The sequence below is a fragment of the Echinops telfairi genome, unplaced genomic scaffold, assembly GCF_000313985.2.
Source record: "Echinops telfairi isolate 266 unplaced genomic scaffold, ASM31398v2 ScPeMD7_18;HRSCAF=68, whole genome shotgun sequence".
NCBI classification, from domain to species: domain Eukaryota; kingdom Metazoa; phylum Chordata; class Mammalia; order Afrosoricida; family Tenrecidae; genus Echinops; species Echinops telfairi.
The window spans coordinates 75,865,038-75,881,362 of NW_022103915.1; the positions used below are offsets into that span (position 1 = coordinate 75,865,038).

The 16,325-nt window shown below is 45.9% G+C and overlaps 1 protein-coding gene across 1 annotated transcript in view; it reads right to left on the reverse strand.

Annotated features, from left to right (window-relative positions):
- AP4S1 (adaptor related protein complex 4 subunit sigma 1) overlaps positions 1 to 16,325 on the reverse strand; it is a 40,355-nt gene that overhangs the window by 3,824 nt on the left and 20,206 nt on the right. The window contains exons 2-5 of the mRNA XM_004698518.2: positions 12,771 to 12,983; positions 9,853 to 9,939; positions 8,921 to 8,989; positions 6,532 to 6,543 (exon numbers count right to left, since the gene is read on the reverse strand). Of these exons, the coding sequence (XP_004698575.1) occupies positions 6,532 to 6,543; positions 8,921 to 8,989; positions 9,853 to 9,939; positions 12,771 to 12,908 (306 nt within the window). The 5' untranslated portion in view covers positions 12,909 to 12,983. The remainder of the gene's footprint in view (positions 1 to 6,531; positions 6,544 to 8,920; positions 8,990 to 9,852; positions 9,940 to 12,770; positions 12,984 to 16,325) is intronic.

The window sequence follows — 16,325 nt, forward strand, 5'->3', positions numbered from 1 at the left end:
TATGTGGTTCAAACCCTTAACAATCATGCAATATTTGACACTATGTGGGAGATCCACAAACTCTATCCCATGTGCTTGAAAAGAAAGGCTTAAAAGTAGATTTCCCCTGGGAATTGAGAATCCAGCTGTTAGAGATCTCTAGGCTCGGTTATGAGGGACTTGCACATACTGTGAAGCCAAACCAAGAGCAGTGGTGGAAAGATGCCCTCTGCTAAGCACCGTGTAGTAGTAAGCATGGGCAAACACACTTCAACCCTGATACTTGGACTGGGAGGGAGGGAGAATGTCCAGCCTGAAGACTTGTTCATGTGGTAGCCGAAAACACTTTCAATGAACACTTTCACTATCTCCCAACCCTGAAACATAACTTTTCAGAATTTCTTTGTAATATGGGCAGGAGTATGTGTTAGGCTGCGAAGCACAAGGCTAGCAGTTTAAAACCAGCAGCTATTCCATGGGGAAAAGTAGAGGCTTTCTACTCTGATAAGGTCGCCAAGGGTCAGAATGAACTTGATGGCAGCAAGTTCGATTTTTCATGAGTTGGAGTTGAAACATGGCAAAACCACTCAAACTCACGGCCTTGTTGTATTTCCAACTCATTGTGACCCTACAGACCAGAGCAGAACTGCCCTGGGGGTTCTCTAGAGGTGTAAGCAGACGGCCAGTCTTCCTCCCGTGGGATGGTTTCTTGGCTCTAGTATCTGACCTTTTGGTTAAAGGCCAAGTGCTTTTAACCACTGGGCCCCCGTAATATCAGTGCTACCCTGAAATCACTCATTATTGAAGTGATTATATGGCTTCTATATTGGAATTTTGATATCTGCATCATGAAACACTTGTTCAACTGGTATTTTTACTCTGCTGATCTGGTAATATCCTTAATAGATGAGAAACCGGAGCAACAAACTTGAAAAGGACCTCATGAGCAATCCCAGGACAAAGCTTAGCCGACACACTAAAGCTGCTCACTCTTGACTTTGGGCTCAGACCCTCTAGTTTCTTTTTCATTTGATTTCTTATTTTAAGACTCAGTCTAGCTGAACGGTTTTTCGGTGGGGGGTTGGGGGGACCTTGTTCTCATTAGTTACATTTTACTATAATTCCTCATGAAATTGGGTAAGTTTTCATGGGCCACTGAAAAGATTCTTTTCAGTGATGGTAGTGATGATGGTAGAAGACCATCATCATGAAGATTCTTCTACCAACTCCTGAATGTACTGCCCACAAAATACAGCCTCTGTCTACTTCCAGGCCAAATGTTCTCTCCAATTACGCTACTGAAAAAGAGTGGGGTTTTTTGGTTTTTTAAACAGGTAGGTTTGCTTAAGGACACATTTCAAGAGTAACAGAGACCTAAGTGTCATTTTGCTTATAATTTCTATAAGGTATTATAAAATTAAACCATGCTATATATCAAATAAGCTTTGAGTAAGCATTGGGCTGCTAACCACAAGTTCAGCAGTTCAAACCTACCAGCCGTCTTTGGGAGAAAGATGAGGCTGTCTGCTCCCTAAAGATTTTGTCTTGGGATCCTATGTAGGCTCACTGAGTCAGAACTGACTTGATGGCAGTGATGTTTTGGTTTTGCCTTTCTCTGAACTGGTTACCACTTCCTGGCTCGAACAGACGCCAGCGGGCTGGAAGAAAAGGAGATGGTGGGACTTGTGGAAGGAAGAGTGGCTGACAGGGGTGCCACGTGGAAGACTCTGAGAACACACTGGATGGCCAGTGCTAGTGGGAGCCGTTCTGGAAGGCAGGACTGTTTGATCTGCAACATTCACATCTCACTTCAATGAATGGCTGATTCCCCTGGGGAATGTTCATAATTCTGAACATGATTACGACTCTCCATCATGATAGCGCTGGTTAGAGCCTCTTGCTGGAGAAGGAGCAGGCTTGGTGCTTGGCCGCACACTTGCCCACTGGCTCCAGGTCAGTTCGCACCCTCTCGCAGCCTTGCTTTCATGGGTTTCCCGAAGTGAAAACTGCTTAGATAACTCGATGTGAGCTTTTGTAGAGGATGCTTTAATCAAGACAAGCAGAGGTGCCTGCAAGATTTTTCTCATTCCTGACTCCCTCCAACCAAAGACTGCTAGTTTTCCCCTAAAGCTTCTCTTTAATTCAGGAAAAAACTTTCTGGCTACACCAAGCCACCATGGTGGCAGGCGCTCTATACAAGTCATTTGTTAGAGGCCAAATCTCCACAGTCTACTCCAGATGGCTATGATTGATTTATTTTTTAAGATACATGTATCAAATGGAACCTTTTGCCTAATGGGAGCCCAGAGGCTGGTTCCAGAGCAGCTCTAGATTGGGGCGTGTGAGGTTTTAGCCAGCTGGCTAGGTAGTGTTCTCCCACCTCCAGAGTACATTCATCCCATGACTAACAGTAACCTGCGGGGAGAGGGAAGGTGGCTTCCTCTTCTCATACTAGCAAGACATTCCTGCAGTATTCATACGCTCCAGCATACCAAGAAAGAAATCCTTTTGTAATGGGGTCCCTAATTATCCTGGCCTCTGAGAGGACATCCAGAACATTTGAGTTCATGTAGAAGCTGCTGCTTCCCTGTTGGGTGGCTTTCCTGCAGAATATCTTTGCTCTCACCAGTGTTTCCATAGCTCCTCATTTGAACCCACACTTGTGCAATGGCTCATTAAGACAGGTTGGAATGAGCTCCTCCTCATCAGAGCCCTGGTGGCAAAGTGTGGGGCTGCTAACCTTAAGTTCAGTGTTGCAAACCCACCAGCCAGTCTCTGGAGGAAGATGAGGCTATAGGGAATTCTCTGTCCAACAGAGTTCCTTCCGATGAGTCGAAAGGGACTCGATGGCACAGGGTTTAGAGAAGCGCTAGCCTCGGATCTGGCTTTCTAAGCAGTAGGTGGCACTTGAGGGCAGTGGGGAAGGAAAGAATGGACTCGGTCATCATCAGGGCTCGAATGGCTGCAAATCCTGGTGGGACTCACTACTATTGCCTTCATGCTATTATTCCTCCAGAGCTTCGGGGTGACACTAGCTGAGTCACACAGGCCACAGTTTGGAGTCCTAACTGTGACCCCACTTTCAACTGCAGAAAAGAGGCCATGAGTGTAGGGTGCTGTCATAACACCCGCAATGGTTAGGGGTCTAGAATTAATTGCTCTGGCCCTCTATAAAATTAAAAAATGAATGTTTTAAAATCAAGCCATATCCACTGTGACTTGGCCCACCCCTACATGTGTGAGGAAGGGGCTCTGTCCCCCACTTCTCTTTACATGAATGTGGGACACCCCAGTCACCATCCAACCCTCTCTGTCATTCTTTTACCCAGTCTGGCTTAGAGGAAGTGCCTGCACCAGGCCATGGGCTGTCTGGACAGGGAATTCTGGAGGCCCAGAGGATGGCTGAAAAGTAAGGGGGTGGGGTGGGCTTTAGCTCCAAGTGGGCATCCTTGCCCAATAGGAAGGGGTGCTAATAAGATAGCCAGAGAGTGGGGCTCTGAGGTTTAGGGCTTAGGAAAGAGGCTCTAGTGGCCCAAGTCTAAAGATGCAAGTTTTTTAAGGGTCTTTAAAGGCACTGAGTGTTAAAAAGGCTGTTAAATTTTCCTATACTTTACACATACACTAAGGGGCCCCTGTGGTTCTGGTGGTGTTGGCCTCGTAACCACAAGTTCTGCATTTCAAACCCACCAGCTGCTCTGTGGGAGAAAGATGAGGCTCCCCAGTATAGGGTTGCTATGAATTGGACTTGATATGGTGGCAGCAGGGCGCTGATGGCTGGACACATAATGAGTTGTATGTTGAGCTGGGGAGGAGCTAGTGAATGCAGTGCCATCCCAGGAGGAAGTGGAGATGACCTCTGAATTGGGAACTGCCTGGAAAATTCTGCAGACTTGTGGCTCCCCAAATGAGCCCATTTGGGGAAACTGATCAGTTCAGATTAAAAAAAAACCCTCCTAAAACATCTTTATTCTGGAATTTGAAATCTTCACCCGTCTACTAAGGTATGGGTTTGGGCAAACATGCCCTGTGGAGGAATCACAGTCTTCCTCTTGGGCAAGCAGCATTCTACTCCGGTGCTAGGGTGGAGTGGGAAGAGTGATTAGGAGTTTGTTCAGAGCACAGGGATGGCTTCTATGACTGGGCTTCTTTGCCCCACCCGACACCCTTGCCCCTGAGGCTTTCTATTGTGTGGAAGAGATGTTAATAAACAAGAATTTCTGTCAGGATTTCTCGTGCTTAGGTCATGTCTTTTTGAAATCCCATCTGTCTTGTTTTTCGAAGCTACTCTTACGAGAAGTAGAACAACCACATACTTGGGAGAAATGCAAACAGGGCATTTTATTTTCTCAAAGTTTAACCCTATAGACTCTGGATGACTCCATCTTCCTTACATGGCAAAACGCTTCAGGAGAAAGGGTTTCTAGGGCGTTTCATGAGGTTTGGACAGCAGCCTCCTGTTGGTGCATCAAAACCAAACCCTGAAATCTGCTCTAGTCTGTGTGGGCTGAAAGGAACTATCTATGAAGCAGAATAGAGAGAGAGACAGTCATGGGCTTTTCATTTGATTTTCTTCAGCTGACTGAGGGTGGGATCCTCAGGAATGTAAACAGTAGGAGGCTGTCCCACGTGCTGCCTGGTTTTGTGGACCACTGGCGGTGCAAGCAGAATTAAATCAAGTTCTAAAAAGATTGATTTCTCTTCTTCAAGTGATGCTTAAGTCCTAACTTATCAAATATACCCAAGAAATTTTTAAGAGTAGTAGCTATTATTAGAAGAGGAGGGAAGCTAAAAAAAAAAAAAGCCAAATGAGATGAGGGCTAAAAGATACCAATTGTGTGTTGGTGTGGAAATGAAATTCAAACAGGAATGCCATATAGCTTAGTACGTGTCCTGATGCCACACACCACGGGCACAATAACAAACAGCCTTCTCCACCTCTAACAGATGTCTCCTCACATCAACACAAGACACATTGGCCCCGCTCATCCAGCTGTAAAGCATATACCCTGATCTATCTGACTCACTTTTATTTTCTGGTCATCTAGCCTTGCAAGACTTTTCTCGTCTTGCTTTTAGGGATAAAGTGACTCGGCTCAGTTTCCTGTGAGTACAGTGCTATCAAATATTAAGGATCAAAGGAACCTTACAGCTCTTCTAGTCTAATTCTCTCATTTTCATCGGAAGAATGTTACATCTTGTCTGGTAAGCAATATTGTCGGTGGCAATATCTACCATGGGGCTTCCCAGTAAAACGCCCATTCGTTCTTTTAAAATCAAGAGGCCTATCTCTTTAGCCCCCTGTAGAAGTGGGAAGAGATTGATTGTGAATTGTTTTAAAGAACTTAAATAAAATGGAATGTTAGATGAGGAATGAAAACACATCGGAACACAGGGTCTGGAGGTCACAGGGATCATCAATTTCGGTCACTCACCACTAGAGGGCACTCAGTTCCCCAGTTCGTTTGAAGAGGTTTCCTAATACAGCCTGCAAAAGGATTTCATCAACATATCAAGGTTTTTCATCAATATTAAAAGGTAAAAGACTGTTTTCCCCCGTGGATGTGAATATACCAGTTCTGCATATCGGTCTATAAAGTCTAAATAGTCCCTGGGTGGCACAGAATGGGGAGGCACTCGCTTGCTAGCTATAAAAGGTTAGTGGTCCAAACCACCTGGGGATGGCCCAGAAGACGGGCGTGGTGACCCTGCCCGGAAACTCACGATCCAGTACAGTTCCACCTGCGCACAGGAAGCCCACAATCCAGTACGGTTCCCCTCTGCGCACGCGGGGCTGCCAGGCGTTGTGATCGACCCGGCGGCCACGAAGGATGACTACGGGGTATTTCTAGAATAATCATGAATGATGATCATCTTAGATCCAAGCCGTTAGTGTCCCCCAAAGGCTCCGGCACTTCTTGCTTTTAAGCACTACACAGATTTTGTGAAGTGAAAATTAAGTTAAAGGTCAGCTTGCCTCCAGAGTGCTCACTGTCTGGGGGTCCTGCCAAGCCCGCGGGCTGTGGGTGGGGTGGGGTGGGGTGGGGGTCCTTGGGCACTTGAGTTAGTGGGATGAAGAGAGCTAATAGAGCTTTCTCTGCTAGAAAGAGAAAGGAACGGACCCCCTCCAGGTGATCACTCCTGCAGCCCTCATTGGGATCATGAGGGCGGGGCTCCCCAGAGGATGCTGTGTGCTGAGATCCCCGAGGGGAGCCGCCTACTTCCTCGCTGTGCCTTTGACATTCTGAACAGAGGCTATTCTGAGTGATTAAAGGAAGGCACATTAATATAGAACAGTTACTAGTCACTATCATGCAGTGGGAGGGGCGGGGCAAGAATCTTAATGACAGTGGCTCTGGGGGAGGAGAGGCGGGGTGGTGGGAAGGTGGGTTTTCACCGCGCCCTTGAACCTGGCTGGTTTGTCGCAGTTGTCGGTGATCGGCGTTCTAGATCCTGCTGCATCGTTTGCTGCCACGTGGCATTTACCGAATCAGGGCTAGCGGGCGCTTGACCCGTGTCGTGACGGAGCGGGCTCAGAGCACTGAAAAAGGATACATCTAATTCACTCTGGAAAAGAGAGAGAAACAGAGACGGCAGGGGTGAGAAGGAGTCCCCGGAACACAAGCACTGCACACAATTCACGCTCTGAAACCCTGAGCCCCGGATTGCAATGATTAAAAAGAAGGAGACGAAGAAAGCCGCCGTTAGGGGCATTTTACAGGTTCCAGCGCTTCACCTTTAGAATAAATTTACTCAAACTTTACAGGCAATCAGATCCGTGTAAGTGACGATGTCCTGCAGGGTCATGGAGTCTAAATGGGCACCGTGGCCAACAACATCCAAAGCCATTTGCTTTCCCCACGGAAATGAATTCTGAAGAAAGTTAGATCACAGCACAAGGATGCTGGTGAGGATATTCTGGGCACTGTTGATCACAGGGTGCAAGCAAGGGCATCCCCGAAGTCAACTTTTGGTGCAGGATATATCCGAGGGGCAAACCAAAAGTTTGTCAGGTAATTCCATGACCGTTTAATTCCAGTTTTCCAGGAAATTTTTGAAGTCCTCTTATATAAGTGCTGACATGTTATTAAATTAAAAAAACGAGTCATAGAAGAGTATATCTGATGTTAAGCAATCTATGTCTGGATCTATACATAGAAGAGAGATTTAGCTAGCTGTGGGCAGGGACAGACAGACAGTACATAGAGTGCCCCACTCAGTAAGTGACAAGCCTCCAGGAGTCATACGCCTTTTCTTTTTGGGTACGCACACATGCACTTTCATGATTTTTACAATGAAAAGGGGTATTTTATATCATGAAGTCAGACAGAATTGCCTTCACCTAATTCATGTTACCCAAAAAAGGTATTTGGGTAAGAAACCGAAATGAAATTCCTATCTGAAAGGACTGAAGCTTTGTAAAATGACCAGAAGCTCTGGAAACCCTGCTTCTATTTCTTTTATCCAACAGCAGCCTGGCCAGGCCCTGACTTTGCTGAAGCTAACCGGGCTGGCCTGGCTGTTTCTTGGCCCAACAACATGAGACGCATCTCCGAATGTAACACTCAGAAACTCTATAGGCTGAAGACGAGTCCCAGAAGGAATGATTAAAACTCACAAACCTAAAAATAAATCTTAGATGACAAGGCATTCTCTGGGAGTGGGGCAGATTCTATTTTATTCCCCATAGCGCTCCTGGGCAGAAGCAAGACTCCCATCAGAGCTTCTGATGCCAAGATGAGTCAGTGCCTTGATACCACCCTACTGCAAATGCGGGAGCCCGAGTGATGCCTGAGTCAGCTCAAGCACGGGCACTGGAAGGCCAGCAGTGTGAACCCACCTGTGAAAGGCCTGCCGGACGGAGGAAACCCTGCGGGCCGTTCGTGCTACTGCGTCCCATAGGGCAGGTCCCATAGGCACAAAACAACGGTCCTCCTCTTCCTCCTGTGGTCATCCTACACTGGCCCCTCCCCTCGTTCTGCATAATCACCTGGTTTGTATGAAATTTTAAGCTTTCCTTCTGTGGTTTATGTGGTCATTGACTCTCTCCCTTAAATTACAGTCACAAAGCAGCAAGCTGCTATTTATTGTTACGAAATATCATAATAACACCGAAATCCACAAACAAAAACTTAAGCAATGACAGTGCTTGCACCCACTTTTCATTCTTCCGGGTTCAGAGCAGGGTCATTTTGGGGAATGCTGTTCCCCGTGGGTGCCGCCTCAAAGCAGTTAATCACGACCAGCTCGGAGTCACGGACCTCGGCCTGCAAGCTCTGTCCAAATGAGAGTGGTCACCACGAGATAAGCAAGAGCCAGAGGTAGACAGCAACCACCAGCCACAGGTAACCATTGAGCTTATAAGAAATGAACTGAAAAAGCCACACCCTTTGTCTCACTAGTCACATTTGAAGAGCTACCTGTGGCTCGTGGTTGCCATATTGGACAGTAAGTAGACAGAGAGCATTTCTGTGACTGCCGAAAACTCGGTTGGAGAGCAATGAGCCACAGTGCAACTCGAAGCTGTCCATTGAAAGGTGGATCTTAAAGCCAGCTTGAATGGCCCCAGGTCTTTCCTGGTAATCTGACTGCCCTCTTTCCAGCCTTGGAAGGAACCAGTCTTTCCATAGCTACGTGCAGGCCACAAGGCAACTTCCCAGCTCCAACCCTTGAATTAGGAAATGGGTGAGGGAGGGGGAAAAAAGAATCTAATACCAAGGGCTCAAACAGAAAGTAAATGTTTAAAAATAATGATGGCAACACATGTACAAATACACTTGATACAATTGATGTATGGATTATAATCAGAGCTTCAAGAGCCCCCAATAAAATGATCTTAAAAAAAAAAAAAGCTCTCGATAAGGCAAGTTCTTGATATAGACCCAAAGAGATCTACTTGCTGAGAAATTGGAAAGAGAAAGCCACTTTTAGCCACTAGACTTACCACTCGGCTGAAGTATTCATCTAAAACTTCCACAAAGTTATGGATGAATTCATAAATAGCCATCTCGTTCTAAAATAACAGAGGAAGGGTACAATTAATTTCAGTTCAGCCATGTATAAGTTAGACGCCAGTCAGCTCTCAGGTTTCGAAGCTTGTGGCCTGGTGAGCAGAACTTGGGGGCAAAGGAGTTTCCACTGAGACAATAATTGAGAACACTGCTCATTTGTTTAAAAGAAGCTTAGCAGTGGAGGAAATGCAGAAAGCTCTAACCTCCAAAGAATATTTAGAAGTCCAGGATGAATTGAGATGCACGGAACCCTAAGAGGCTCATGTTTCATTTCTGAGCTCTATTCCCTGGTTTCATCGCCAATTGGCTGACTTCATTTTGTCAGATTCTTCATGCCATTATTTTTCCAACTATGGAACACAATGGGGAAATCAAATTAACATTTGGTTCCGAGATAAAAGAAAATCAACTGACGTTTCAGAATATGACCCGCCGTCTTTTCATGGCATGAAGATCTTCAATACCCTCTTGGGGGTTCCATGGATAGATGTGTTACTGGGAACTGACACTCCTGAAGAGAGAGACAAAATCTGAAGCGATGTCACCACAAGGCAGTCGTATCCCTAGCCTTTTGGTGTGCCTGTCTGTGTTTAGTGCCACACTTGTCTAGGTTGCCCAAGAGCAACACCACAATGGGCGGGTGCTGGTATAGCCTAGGAAGGCAGTCGCCTAACCCGGAAATAGTCTAGGTATTTCCCTTCCACACAGCTTTCCCTCTCCTCATCAGTAGCCAAGATATCCTTCAAAAGAGTCCAGATAATTCGCAAGGAGGCAAATAGGGAAAGGCCAATTTAAAGAGGAATAAAAGCCAGACTGTTAGTGTTCAAAGTTCTTGCATTTTCCATAGGCTCTTCTGTTGCCTCACCTCGGTGTCATTTACTCCAACCACAATGAAGAGAGCTGCGTACTGCCGATATATCAGCTTGAAGTCTTTATATTCAATGAAAGAACACTAGACAGAGAACACAAATATTAGTTCTTATGGATGCCACAGAGCTCTTCCAAACAGCAGGCAGAATTTCTACTGTCCGATTCAGTTAGCACTAAGAAATATGGATACTAGAAACCAAACTCACTGCCACTGAGCCAAGTCTGACTCGTCGCAGCCCTAGAGGACACGGTAGAAGTACGGATCTAACACAAAAACGTTATACCACCTCTTTCTCACAACAGGGAAGCATCCATCTCTGGTGGGAAGGGGAGAACGTTAAAAAGAATGTGTTCGCCTGCATTCCAACCTAAGCACTCTCTCTCACTCCTTTGCTTAGCTTTGTGTGGAATTCAGCAAGCAGAACTAATGAGTAATCACTGTTTAAAACGGTCTCTAATGTGAAAATAAGCAAACACAATAAAGACAATTTTCTCCTTTCTGTTTTCCTTGGTTCTTTGGAAGCAAGCACACACAGCATGCATTATGCTTTTAAATCTTGATTTTTCTTCCTAGAGAGATGAAAAGAATCAATGTAGATGCTTTCTTTTATAAATTATTTACAGATGGCCTTTGTGTGGCAGATGCTGAACAAAATCTCCCCTTGTAAACACTACTTCATGTGAATTAATAACTAGCTTACTACCATAGACTCGTGGATGAAACAACTCCTCTCTCAGTTATCTCTTGCCTAAAGTCAGGGTACAAAAGGTAACGGGAAGGTACTAGGTGGACAAGAATCGGTCAGCCAGCCAAAGGGACAGTGTAGTCTCCCTTTGGCCCATTGGGTGTGTCTGACCAAGTGCAGTTGAGCATGAACTCTCTGGTTTCCCTGTTGTGGGATATATTGCTCTTGGGTGCCTGGATGCACCTACGGATAGAGCTGCAAGTTTTGACTGTGGAGATTCTTCTGCAGGAAAAACCATCTGGCAGACAGAGGGATCTGAGGCTCCTTTTAAAAAGTAGGGCAAATGTACTAAGTGCCGGGCCATTCTGTAACTCTTGGCTCAGTGTGGAGCCCGGGCGATGTCTGCTTGGTTGGGAACTTTCAAGGAAAGACAACCTATTTTGGAGAACTAAGGAACCCTTTCCAAAGCCTCTCATGCCCTACTGACAGGAAAAAGAAAAAAAAAGTATCAAAGCACTCTTGTGAATAAGCTGAGATGGTGCCTGATTATGCCAGAGGCTCACCAGGTTCCTTGTAAAATCTAAAATAAGTTTTGACTGCCTCAAATCTATCAGATGGTCGATTCATTCGAAAGCTGCTATTTCAAAGGAGAAACTCTCCAGGAGCATCCTGTTTGAAATCGTGGCGGGCCTGCATTCGACAGAAAGATGCAGACAGGCTTGCTTCGGGAGCATGTTTACTTTTCCTTACGGTCTGTGACCGTGAGCGCAGCCCTGGGACAGTCTCTTTCCCGCTGACAGCAACATGAGTGTGTGCTGTGCGGGCCAAAGCAGTAACTCAAAGAGGACCTCTGGGATGTTCCGACTGGAAAATCAATTTAGAGGCCAAGGGAAACACAGTTGCTCTGTGTAAATTCAGAGCACTGATGTGGCTTACTATTTCATGACTTAGCAGTGGTTCCCACAGGCGGCCTTCCTACGGAGGCAGTGAAATTGAGAACGGACCACATTAATGGTGGATTTAAACTAAGCTCTTGTTTACCTCAGTTCTTGAGTGATTTCCAGTGGGCTTGAGTTTGCAATCTGAATTAAGAATTTCCACTTAAAGTTCTTTGTTTAAATCAAAAGGAAAAAGTGGGCTTAAAAAGAAAGCATCTTTATTATTCCTTTAAACAGAAATCACAGTATTATATTATTTTGAAATAAACAAACTGTCTTTATTACTATCTTAATGTCAAGAAATCTGCCTTTCTACCAAATATTTATACTGAACCCTTATTTTGGCAGAAGGGCCAGATTTGTGGTGTTTTTTTAAAAAAATACTTTTTATTGGGGGCTCTTACATCTCTTATCACAATCCATACATTCCTCCAATGTGTCAAGTACATTTGCACATATGCCGCCATCATCATTTTCAAACCATCCTCTTCCCACCGGAGCGGTTTGTTTGTTTTTACAGTAGTCTTGAGTTGCCATTGATTGGGCATCCTCAAAGCAAGCGATTCGAACCAAAGACCACTGACTTCCAAATCCATAACCTTAGGATAGAAGTCTGCTTCTTCTCACACGAGGGCATGTCAGCCTTAAGCCCAAGGGAGTATTTCAATTCCTTTAACCTACTAGAGGGGTGTTTAGTTCACTTAGTGGGGTTTCCAAATCGAATCCTTGTGGTGTAGCCTACCGATTTGTTGTTTCATTTGGGTTTTTAACTTCCATTTTGCCCATCTGCATGCTTAAATATGCCAGGTTCAAAGGACCTTGGTTTGGTTTTAAAATCACTAGATCCCGTATTATATTGCTGGTATATTGATAACAAAAAGATAACCAGAAAGGAAAAAAGCAACAACACTGCAGACTACGTGAGAATGATATTATTATCCTCTGCCACAAAATGAGTCTTGGGTGTTCCCTTCATAGCTGTCACCTTGTAGCTTCACAAGAGCCACCTTCTACAGACACTGACGGGCAAGAGTGCCAAGGTGAAACAAGAAAATACGTCATGAGGAGGAGTGGGTCTGAGCTGCTGCTTCCACGATGTGCTCAGACAAATATGCTGACTAAGAACCTAAGGCTCTTTCTTGCTTTTATTTCCCTTAAGGGAGGCAAAGACAGTGATGGTCGGGTTCATTTCATCCGTTCCTTATTTTCCCTAATAGCTGTTGAAAGGACATAGTCAAAGAACAGGATGGTCCCCGAGGTTCCGTGACGCACATCTGCCAGACACTCACTTGTTCGCTGGATCGAGACAGGCAGCTCTTTATGACTTCTGCTTCCAGGAGTGTGCGCTTATTGGTCTCCACGTGCTCGTAGTACTTCGAAAGTCGGGTCTGCCCTTGCTTATTTACCATGAGGAAAAATTTTATCATCTTTTCCCCTTGGCCAATATGTTTCCAGATAGACTTAAAAAGCTATGGCAGTAGCTGGTTTTAACTGGAACGAACCTGGAGGTTAAAAGAACAGCAAGAAGACAAGATCAAATTTCCTACAGAGCCGTATTAAATCATATTTAATAGCAATGGTGTGATGACTCTTCGACGGATTAAATAAAATATCCCCTGATAACACTGGTCTTCACTCCGATGAACAAAATGACGCTTTAATAAAAATCAGCAATGATATCTACCCGGGAACCCCTAAGGTCCCTTGAAAATAAATAGCTGATCAGGATTGCCTTATTTCTCCCAGAAAAGGCTCTCTACCACTATCTGAAACATAGGAGACACTCTACATGCATCAACAACGAATCAAGAAAACAGTATCAAGTAAATCTAGCAGATCTGAGTCCTTGTTAACAATCTGGTTCTGATGTCCACTCCTGCTCGTCCACAAGGGTTAGCTGCTACTTTCAGCAGTTGCAATTACCAGGATCAGTTTCCCAACCTCCTGCCTAGGACCCTGAAAGATGAAAGTCAGCCCAGGTGAGTGTTTTGGGCCTTCTCCACAAAGTCTGAAGGTGTCAGCTGAAGAATCGGCTTGCAAAGGACTCAGCTGGCCGAACCCTAGCAGTCGAGCCCGACGGGCAGGCTTCCATTAATTTCAGAGGCTCTTTGAGCACAAAGCATTAATTATATGTTCGGAATGAGGCATCAGTGCCCGTTAAGGGTGGGGTTGATTCTCCTGTATTCATGTGTCATGTTGACAAACTGAGCTCGAATGAGGTCAACCGACTGCATGGGAGAACTGGATCCCGTGCGTCTGAGTGGCCCACGACTGCTCAGGATCCGCGCTAAGGACACAGAGGCCAGGGCCACTGCTTCCTAGAGGCAGTCTGCCCGTGCACGTGGCGCTGTAGCGAAATCAAGCAGGAAACCAAACATGGGCTTTTTTCCCCCTTTGGGGATTTTGCTCACTTGGGGGAAGATGGGGCTTTCTACTCCCAGAAAGAGCTGCTTACCATCTCGGAAACCTACAGGGGTGGTTGTGCTCTGTCCTACAAGGTGGCCATGTGTCAGAATTGACAGCATGACTTTGTGAGTTTGCTCACTCTCGGGAGTTGGAGAGTGTCTTAGTTAAAAGTTTGGACTTGGGTCAGAGGCCTCTGGCTGGGACACTTATCTGCCCTGTGACTAATCTGTTTGGCATTTCTGCACCCATTTGGTATGTGAATTTAGGTAGCATACAAACAGCACCCAGCAACAGGTCTGGTTCGTTTTAAGCGTCCACTCACCACAGCGGGGATATCGTTATGACTTCCTCGGTGCAAATGGAAAGAACAGAATAATGGGATAACGCATGGGCTTGGTGCCCTCTGCCCCAATAACCCCCCCACCTGCTTCACAGGGACAACTCGGTGACACCGTGTACCTGGACCAAGGCTTCACGTCACTGTCCTCTGCCCTCTCCGCTCCGTTTCCTAAATCCTCTCAGGCAGGCTGTTCTCCCACACAGTCCCCAGCACTGATGGCTACCGAGCCAGTTGCTGAAAACACAGGCCTGGTGTTGCTGCGACTCATTCGGGCGTGGGAGCCCAGGACCAGCAGGATGTCATTTAGACCAGATTGGCTGGGGGTATGACAGCTGGGTCATGGGGGAGGGTTGTGGTCACTCCCTCCCTCTTCCAGGAAGATAAACTCACTGCTGTCAGTGGGCATGCCACATACTCTTCGTGCGTAATCACTTGGTATTAAATACTGCTTTAACCTCCGACGAATTATTGCCAGCAAATGATGGCCACTGGCTAGTGAGTTAAGATGATCATCCTTCTAGTCCCCTTCAGCAAAGTTACCTTAAACCCATCTTTGATTGTTTAGAAAGGTTACACAGCTAGCAAGTACAATCCTGTAGCCTGGATTCCCCCAACCAGGGAAGAGTTAAAAAAACAATGTTTCCGGGGGAGGGAGGGGAAAGAAATGGGGAGCTGATATCAGGGGCTCAAGTGGGAAGAGAATGCTTTGAAAACGATGATGGCGGCATATGTGCACACGCCCTAATAAAAGTATTTAACCCCCACCCCACCCCACCCCCGATGTTTCCCAAGGCCAACCTTAGCCTGTAAATGCCTGCTCGTATCAAGAAGTAAAGTGAGCTGTAAGCAGATCCTGCTGGGACGCTACAGCAAGGGATCAAATTGGTTTCCACCTTAGAAGCACAGCATTCCTTCCCCCTGACTTCAAGCGCAAGGAGGACAAACAAGGACTTGTTGAACTGAGTCTCGTTAGAAGGCATGTTTTGAAATGAGTAGCTGGAAGCATCTAATGACTTGTATCCAGCTCTCTTCCTGCACACTCGTAACAATTACACAATTTATTCCTGTAGGAGTCACCGTGGTAATTAAGCGGAGTAGCACAATTTAAACTATTGCTACTCTAAAACACACAACGCCAAATACATACAATGGCGAGACTCAGAAAAAATACATGGTTAAGAATCGATGCGGAAGGCTTTAGACACCTCTCCTGGTGACTAGTCATTAGGGAGGAGGGAGATCAAATGTTAGGGACGTAAAGAGGGCAGTGAGGAGGCATATGCCTAGACAAGTGCTGGGAGAGGTCAGGGAACAGGTATGAACTTCCTCTGTCTATACACTTTTTGCATTCAACCACCACAAGGCGGGGCAAGAGCTTTTAAAGGTCAGGAAGTCAGGAGATTCCGCACCCAAAGGCCTGTGTGAATATGTAAAGATGATCGAAGGAGGGGGAAAATAATGGAGGCTTTGTTAGGACATTCGTGGTATAAAAGCAGGGATTGAACAAGAATTGTCCTTAGGTGGCTTTATCCTAGAGGCCTGTTTCAAAGGCCAAGACTGGTGAGGTTTCACAGATTAACAGACCCGTGTTCCAGAACCACCCAAGCTGTCAATTTAATGAATGCCCAGAGAAAAGTCAGACTGAAAAACGTTGAATCGGGCACAGCTTTCGTATTTCTGTGAGTGAGAACTGGAAGAATCATTACAGAATGTCATTCCCAAAGATGGAAAATAGATTTCAGGTTGGGTGCCAACTGAGTGATGTATTGGACGCCTGGAGCACTGGGCTGAGAAGGAGTCCAGAGCTGCTTCCAGGATGTAGAGCAGCAGGAGGCTGTGCAGGACTCGTGACGTGAGCACGAGGAAGACAACAGGGCAGTGCGGGGACCTTCTAGTGGTCTCTGCCCATGTACACACCTTCCTCGCACATGGGCTACAGCCCGTCAGAGATGCAGAGCGAAGGCCTGAGTTCTGGCCTCCTGACACACGACACTGTCTTGAATTCACGACCTTGCCTCTTTGCCTCACTCAGTGTGCTAGGGCTACTAAATGGTCATTTCAGTGTAATAAGTGTAATAATCAGCTTGAAGTCGCTTTC